This window comes from Trachinotus anak, unplaced genomic scaffold (assembly GCF_046630095.1).
Source record: "Trachinotus anak isolate AG129_WGS33_773 ecotype Australia unplaced genomic scaffold, CSIRO_AGI_Tana_v1 ptg000020l, whole genome shotgun sequence".
Classification (NCBI taxonomy): Eukaryota; Metazoa; Chordata; class Actinopteri; order Carangiformes; family Carangidae; genus Trachinotus; species Trachinotus anak.
This window is the reverse complement of record NW_027273871.1, coordinates 3,105,272-3,114,125: the sequence shown is the minus strand read 5'-3', so window position 1 is coordinate 3,114,125 and position 8,854 is coordinate 3,105,272. Positions and strand designations below refer to the sequence as shown.

The following is an 8,854-nucleotide window of genomic DNA, read 5'->3' as shown; positions in this document are numbered from 1 at the left end:
AAAGGTGAAAAATAGTTTATTAAATGAACATAGTGATTTCAGAGCTTTTTCTCTATAGATATACATGACTTGGGCTCAAAAGACCAGTTGATAATAAGAAAACAGTGTCATAATTTTTAAGAATGCCAAGAATTCAGAATTCACTTTATAAACAGCCAAAAGACCAAACATATCAGATGTGAAAGACATTAGAATTAGTTTTTAAAAATCAAACACTCCCTGCAATTGCCTATAATTCCATAGACAAGGACTTTCCATTACATTTCAAACTAAAAGTGCTTTGTATACTTTATCTGACAAAACTAAAAACATAAATTATTGTAAAATACATTTTCTATGACAATAGAAAATATTTTCATGATCAACTAAGGATTATGTCCTGACCTAAAACCAGACAATAAAAAGAGCAAAGTAGTCAAATTTACTTTTTATGTCTTCCTTTTGGCCCATCTTCTATATTAATTTAGTGGGCCTTTCAGACAATAGGACCTCTTCATTGTCTAGTTAACAGGGTCAGAGGTGAATCTGTTTGAGCTTAGGATGGTAAATGTTGAGCTTACGGTCCTTAACCGTTTAAATTGGTGTTTGGCAAGAACTGGTCTCACAGCTTCCCAGTGTACTTCAGCAAACCAAAGACACCACCACCTGAAACAAGACAGATGCTTTTCAGTGTTCATCATCTTAAACAGGAGTTTGAAGCAGTTACAGTATGGACTGTTAAGTCATGTACTTTAGACAGAACTTCACATTATCCAAGCTAGAGCCTTTTCATCCTTGTTCACCTTCACCAAATGTCAGAAGCTCCTCCATTTCTATGATGTATGTTGCATTTTGATGACAAATTTCTACATCAGTACCACATTCAAAAAACGGCTTTTAATGCTTCATCTTCTTTAAGTGTGAATAGGCTACATACTCAAAACATAGTTAGAATTAGAGCTTACTACCCCTTCAGTGGTTTATGAACATGCAAGTTATTGCAATTGTAAATTTGTGTAAGTTTCCTTGCAATACTACTTGGTGCTACCAGTTTGCATACGTTTGCTTGCAACTTCCACAGATGGATAGCTGATTTGTACAGAAGCCCATTACTACCAAGAAAAGAAAAAAGTTAGGAAAGGTAAATATAAAAAAGCTTGTGTTTAATCAAAATTAAGAAATACTGAAACAAACATTTGACTTACTCAAAATAATCAGATACTGAGTTTTGACATACTGTGTCATAGTAAAAATTATGGATTCTAGTAAACACTATATGACGTCAATTATTTTGACTTAGTATCTTTTAATCTTACTGTCTCTAAATAATGATGCTAGTAAGTTTGACTAATCATTTTGACTTTGATACGTAATGATTCTGAGTATTTTTTATTTTTTATTACTATTTTCTTTGTAACTTTTTGAAAGATTTTTTTTTTCTTAGTAAGAATAGGCTTCCAGAGACTGCTCTCCAACTACTCCTGCTACAGTCCCAGTTAGTGTGCACCTCTTGATAGCTTGATTTGATTAGAGAGTTTTGCATTGATTCAAATGCTCAAGAACAACAAGGAGAGCCAGTGCCTTGAAAACATCTCTTGTTCTGATGGTGCCCAATATCACGGTATCCTTGTTAATGGTCAACAGGAAAATATGTTATTGAGGAAGCAGAAATTAGGTGTTAAGTAGTGGCTGTGCTTGTGTATGGTACTCACCCAGTGCAGCCACACCAGCTATAGAGCCAATGGTAATACCAGCTATGGCACCAGACGAAAGCCCTGATGACCCAGCGACTTCTGTAGTAACGTTGCTTGGTGCAGTTGAAGTGATTTGGTTAGTTGTGGTAGAGCCTGGTGAACCAGTTGTGGTAGGGCCTGGTGCACCAGTTGTGGTAGGGCCTGGTGCACCAGTTGTGGTAGCGCCTGGTGAACCAGTTGTGGTAGGGCCTGGTGCACCAGTTGTGGTAGGGCCTGGTGAACCAGTTGTGGTAGGGCCTGGTGCACCAGTTGTGGTAGGGCCTGGTGAACCAGTTGTGGTAGGGCCTGGTGCACCAGTTGTGGTAGGGCCTGGTGCACCAGAAGTGGTAGCGCCTGGTGCACCAGAAGTGGTAGCGCCTGGTGCACCAGTTGTGGCGGGTACATTACTTGTTCCTTCTGTCCTGGCCTGGGGAGGATTTGTAAACCTTGCTGGAAGTGAAGCTGTTTGCACTCTAGACAAAGCTACTGTATCAGCAAAAGCAAAAAGACAGGAAAGGGTTGAAGAAGAATGATTAAAATGTTCCACATAAATATTTACTTTAAACTTTTAAAATATTGAAATCTATATTCTAAAAAATGCAGGTAGAAGCTATACACAAGCACTGACTCTCATCTCAACTTTTATTCTGTAAAACCTTTCTACTGGTTTTTAGTGCTGTTTCTGGTCATCCATAAAATATCAAAATGTTTGCTGATGTTGACACAAGTGCTTTTGTAAATCAAAATCAACACACGCAAGAACTGCATGCTCTATATTAATAATAGGGCAACGTCAAAGATAATAAACCCAATCTTTGACTCAATAGTTCCATTAAAAAAGCCTGACAATGACTATAACCAACCCTTTTAACAAACACTATCAACATTTATGACTGAAGCTATGACCTCTGTCAATCTTCCCCATCTATCATCAACCATTAGGAAATGCTGCAACACTGGTCCAGACACCCACTCTTCTAATTTCTCTTGTTGCCTTGAAATATAACACCAAGTTGTAAACGTGTTGTGTATCATATGATATTTCTTTATTACATTCCTCCAGTCATTTATTATATTCCTTCACCATAAAATCATGTACCAACACCATGAAATGGATTTGTCTGGTGCCAAATGAAATGAATCACCCTAAATATATCCTAAATGTAACAGTTAGCCGTTAGCTATGTGTAACAGGTAAGATCTGGGTTCGGTAGAGGTTAGGGTTTGGTATTGTTAAAGCCAATAAAAAGTCATGGGTAAGATATCAACCTTTGATAAAGGATAAAATCTCATTCGCAAAACAGGAAGTTCTTTGTCATAAAATAGGCATTAAAACTGAGTTTATGGTGTTAAAGATTCTAATGTTCCCTGTTCTATTAATCTCCACACATTTATTTTCCATTTTCTCCTCTCAGTTTATTACAGAGAACATACTTCATACTTCAACATACCTCACTTTAGGATGTCACGTAGATTTTTATGACATGTTACAACTTACTAAAATGTGTCACTCTAAAACTCACTCTTGTGCTTAAATTACCAGCTTTTTGTCGTCTAAACCCACAAGGCTAACCAAAACTTAATAAGACATAAAATCCTTTTTTAACAACATCATAGCATTGATATATGTGTTTTAGGTTAAAAAAATCCTTTTCAAATAGAAAGCAGGAGGTCAGACAGAAGGTCAACTCAGCAACAAATCTGTTCTTAATAATTGCTTGTATATGTAATCATTTATTAACCATTGGCAATATTGAAGCCATTAGTTGCGGCTTTGTTTAGGGAACCTTACTAGAAAGTGGTACCAGGATTTTTTGAAGTATAGTAAACATGGATATTGTTTTTACCTGCGCCAAGAAGGCAAAGAGTCAGTACGGAAAGATTCACTGGCATTGTCCCAGAGTTACGTGTCAGTCTCACAAAAACAGGGAATAAATCACTGCTTGAAAGTTGCTCTTTGAATAGTGAGCTGTCCTGAAAAAACAAAAGCAAACATACAGACAGACAGAGTTCATTTCTGTGCAAGCACACAAGTAATATTTTAGTGGTTCCTCTCTGCCACATCCAACCTTATCTAACTGCCCTCAGTCACAAACAGGAAATATATTCTTAGTCTGCACACCACGTTCATTATACCCACTGCTGCGTCGTCATGTTTGAAAACTTCGTAGCAAGTAAAATCTACGTGATGAATAGAGTTTACAACATTTTTGTCAGACCCAGAATTATCAGAAAAATTATTGCTGTTTGGAGAATGAAATCAAATATATCACTGTTCAGATAAAACACACACACACACACATATATTAATCTAAAAATACTTAGTTTTTCAGATAATGATTTATCTGCAAAGTAGAAAGATTACTTTCTGTACTGTAAGAAAGTAAGAACTCACTCACCTGAGAGACTGTCAATGATGACTTTCTCCTTTCCCAAAAGACTGGAGGATATTCTCTGACACCTGCTTTTATTATCCCCGTTATCACACCACCCTATCATCTTTCGCCCTCCCATCTATATGTGTGTGCCTGTGAGTGTGGTGACACATTAGTCAGGAAGACAATGCATGTATTGATTTTATAGGTTTATTAATGCTTTAAACAGGGCTATATTTGTTTTTTATGGTTCGCTTATTGCTGCGCCTTCAGTAGTTGGTACATTTCCTCCCTCTTTGGTTGTAGCATTTTGATATATCTGCCATAAAGTTATGTAGTACAGGCAAACGATAATAACCTCATTGACTGCGTGGCTCACCTGGTCGAGCACATACCATTAAGGCTTAGTCCTAACTGCAGCGGCCCGAGGTTCGAATCCGACCCACAGCCCTTTGCTTCATGTCATGCCCCCTCTTTCCCCAACCTTCCTATCTGTCTCACTGTACCTATAAATAAAGATCTAAAAAGCCAGAAAAAATAATAACAAAAAAACCCCAAAAAACTCAGACTGTCCTTGTGAGAAAAATTAACAAATGAACTTTGGCTTGATGGTCGGGTCAGCCAAAAGTCTGTCTATAAAACGTTACCAACAACTCGCTAAAGTTTGTTACATTCCAAAAACAGAGAATAACAATATTCAACATACAAGGTCTTAGATAATAGAAACACTTACTGAGTGAATTTCTCTCTTCTTCCAGTTGTTTGCTCTGTTTTCTTTAGTTTCTGCAGATTTTGTTAATCTGGCCAACAAGCATTAGTAGCTGTACCATAAAGACTGATGTAAGAGGCAACACAGACGGGGGAAAAAATGGTTACTGTTTGAATGTGCCTCAGTTTGCTCTGCTTGGTGGGCTGTCCAGCAGTCCGTAGATGAAAACACACTGTCACCATGGCACAGCAGCATGTCATTTACATGGATACAGTGTGGAAGAGACGTAGCTGCCAATTTTTCACAGGGACCAACCTGCAACAACAACAAAAAAAAAAATCCCCTGCAGCCCATCAAGTATTTTCTCCATTGATGATGAATATAAAGGAAACACTGTTGACATGACTGTGTAAACTGTATTTGTGAAACAGGAAGTTACTGGTCCCATACAAGAAATAGTCTGTGTCACAGAACCCTCATAAAATGATGATTTTTCTTTTTTTACTTTGGTTTTTGTGTAAATTGAACAAATGAGATGTAGCATTTCACTGACGTGACACACTCAGTTGGATATTCGGCTGTGTTATGCTTGTAGGTGGCTAATGTAGCTTCAAGCCGCTAGCCTCAAGCAAACATCAGGAGCAACTGTCTTCAGCCCCATCCAGCACTGCCTGAAGTCATTTCATTTGAGTCATTTTATCGGACATCATGCAGCTTCCTCTGTACCCACAAAGACTTTGTACAACTTTTTTCCACACATGCAGTCCTCCTGAAGGCCTGGAAACAGACATTTTATGGTGTAAAATCAGTGGAGTTCCCCCAAAAGCTCCCTTTGGGAAGATTTGAAAATAGCTGGCTCTGGTGGTAAAACAGACACTGTCCTCTCTGACCGAGGTTTTCTTAATATGATCTTTATACTGTAGTACAATAGTCGTACCTGAAGTGAAAAAGTCATTGTGGCCTGGTTGAGCTGTGGTTTTTCTGAGTTGTGAGTACAGGAGAATAGGACAGTTGTGTCAGGCCAGGAAAGGTTTTTACTTATATATTTAATTCCAAATAATGCTTTACAAATAATAATACAAATAATGCATAAAAAATGCAATGAATAAAATATATGAAAATGAAGAAAATACAATGTGGTTTTGAATGTGGATGTGAATTCATCTCTCTGTTCCACAGAACAGGGCCAAAGAACCGAAAAGCTTCCTCACCAGATTGGATCTTTTTTCTTCAGTTTTAAAAACCACTGAATAGATGATTTGTCATGATTGGATTGTATTATAGTTGGCAGCAGGGCATGTGTGGGGCAAATGTACTGGGGAGGCAAACCATTAAGTGCTTTATAGACTATTAGAAGATTTTATTTCTTTATTGTAATGGGAGCAGCTGATGTGATCTAAGTACTTGAGTGTTACAGTATGTTTCACTTGTTTTTTCCAGCAAACCATCGAGCAAAGATGGTCACAGTAGTACAACCTGTTTATCCTTTTTTAATGTATTTTAATAAAATTGTGTCTTAGATATGCAGTTCAGTTTACAAGCTGGTTTATGGGACTGAGATAACTTGAGGAGAGGAACATGTGTGTCATCTATGTGTCATCAAACTAGCAGTTACTATCTTTACTTATAAAGTTTCCAAGCAGAAGAGGTAAAAATAAAAAGAAAACATCCAGGGACTGATTCTTGAGGAACCCCTGAGAAAAATGTATTTTAAAGCTAGATTTAAAGCTACCAGTGGAAATATTTTTCACACAGGAAGACAACCTTTTATGAACAGCCTGAGTCAAAATACCATGATCAGCTGTGTCAAAGAGAGCAGTGAGGCCAAGACAAACTCAAACTCAAACTCAGCCCTCTCTCCTAAATAGTGTATTTATATACCACTGATTTGTTTTGCCAGATATGTTTTATGTTACATACAAAACATATGATTAGTTTATAAAAATAGATCAACATTATCATAGCTTTAACCAACCAGTGGTATAAGACATAGTAAAATTGGCTCCACCTCAACTAACTCCAACATTACAGTACCACTTACAAATTAATGGATCAATAATAATCATCCATGATTTGCCAACCCAACCCAAACAGGGTTGGTTGATATGGGGATGAATGATTACTCGGTTAAAGGTTTCATTGATATGGTTAGCTCTAAACCTGACTAGTACATATCATATAGACTTTGTACTCTTATATGAATGATAATTGCTGCAGCTATTTTGTTATTTGTGCTCTACTGCCTGTGTGTTTTTAATTTTTAATGGTTTTTGTGTCTGTAAGTACAAGTGATGTTCAAGAGAGCCCAACAGTAACATGTACAATAAAAGCAGCAATGGTAAATTTTTTTGACATTAGGGAGTGTGTATGATGTGCAGTGAGGACACTTTCCCTTCCTTGAATTCTACTAAGAAATAATGGTGGGTGAGATAGCCTTCTCAAGTGTCAGAATAAATATTTACCAGGCAAGGAACCACCTTACTCAAACCCGGAAAGGCCGATGTTCTGACATGGGCTCATCCTGGCTGTGATTCTCAAATGAAGGGAAGGAACAGACAAGATGAAGTGTCCCTGTAACAAAGTCTTCATTCAACAAACCTTTCACTAATTAAACATGTAATGCTCTGCAGTCTGTCTCTCTCTCTCTCTCTTTCTCTCTCTCACACACACACACACACACACACAACTCCTGTCCATCTATTAGCAGTGCAGTGCACTCTATGTAACACACTGGTGCATATGATTTATGTTTAGAATCACTGTTGATTGACTGTGGTGATGAGCTGAAGCATGTGATCTTTGCATGTAAAACCGCAGTTGAATTGATTGGAATTGAGGTTCCAGATCAGATCAGCCCCTGCCCCATTTCGACGAACAAAGGAGTGGATGTTCATTGGGAATGTTTTACAACTCAGGTGCAAAAGGCCGGTTGTCTGCCCGTTGTGTGGGCCCAGACCTGCTGGTTGATAAAAAGACCTGATTGCCCTGTGTTCTGCAGCACTTATGGCACATTTTTTTCTCACTTAATTTTTTTTTTTTTTTTTTTTTTTGTTTTGTCCTTCAAGATTTTCTTGTAACTGCTCACTGAACCATTTCTCCATCTTATTTGACCTTGTCTATGCTGGTATTCCTACAATATGTTAAGCTGTGCACATTTTGATCTTTAGCAAACCAAACCAAATGAGCCTAGGTTGTTTTTTTTTTTTGTGTGTGTGTACTTTTGTAAGTCTCACTTTCATAGTGTTTCAGTTTTGTCCTCATGCCAACGAAAATACTTTCATAAGTATTCACCGAGTCTAGTTAAGGAATGTGAGTCTAGCAGAGCCTATGTGACTTCAACCACAAGGTTACCAGACCAGCTGAGAGGCTCACTATCTGACCCTCATTGCTCTGCAACCCCTGTGTCCCAGGGACAGTCACTTTACAGGGAGAGCCGCGAGTGAAGTTACTACCAGAACATTGGGTCCATTTTAGGAAGTTTATTAATCCTCTTGCATTGCGGCGAATCTCTTGTCATCCTGATCCATATACTTCGGTTCACTATCGCCAAACTTAAGTGATCTTTTCATTTTATCATTCAAAGATCAACATTATTCATCCATTTGATTCTGGCCTCTTTAATTATTAATGCCTTATTTGTCACTTGTTACTCATGGACATTTGGCTATAAAGGAATCCTCATTCATTGCCAAGTCGTGGTCTTGTGTATTCCAAGTGTATTCAAAACAGAGGCAGAGATCCCTGTACGAAGAGTTAACTATTTCTGATTATAAGACTGATTAATGTGGTTTGTTTATTTCCCTTCAACTGAAGATGGTGCCTCAGTTTTCAATGACTGCAACGTTAATATCAAGTAGTATCTGCCACAGATGTCTGGACATGGTTTGCTCATTTCAGTTATGACTGAAACTGATATTACACTGAATTTTTATAGGTTTAATGGTTTAATGCTTATGACATGGCTGATTTGGTGAATCTATTGTTCTTTGAATACTTTAAAATCAGTGTGAAATGGTGATGACCTTGGATAACGCCTGACATTCTGACATCATACGGGA

General features: G+C 37.7%; 1 protein-coding gene across 1 annotated transcript; it reads right to left on the bottom strand.

Annotated features, from left to right (window-relative positions):
- Window positions 1–4,243, bottom strand: LOC139637605 (mucin-1-like). Its single transcript, XM_071506441.1, has 4 exons — window positions 4,112–4,243; window positions 3,560–3,686; window positions 1,692–2,198; window positions 1–645 (listed from the first exon to the last, which is right to left on the bottom strand). The coding sequence occupies exons 2-4, from the start codon at window positions 3,603–3,605 to the stop codon at window positions 602–604; spliced, it is 597 nt and encodes a 198-aa protein (XP_071362542.1). The 5' UTR covers window positions 3,606–3,686; window positions 4,112–4,243; the 3' UTR covers window positions 1–601.
- Between the last annotated feature and the right edge of the window lie 4,611 nt (window positions 4,244–8,854).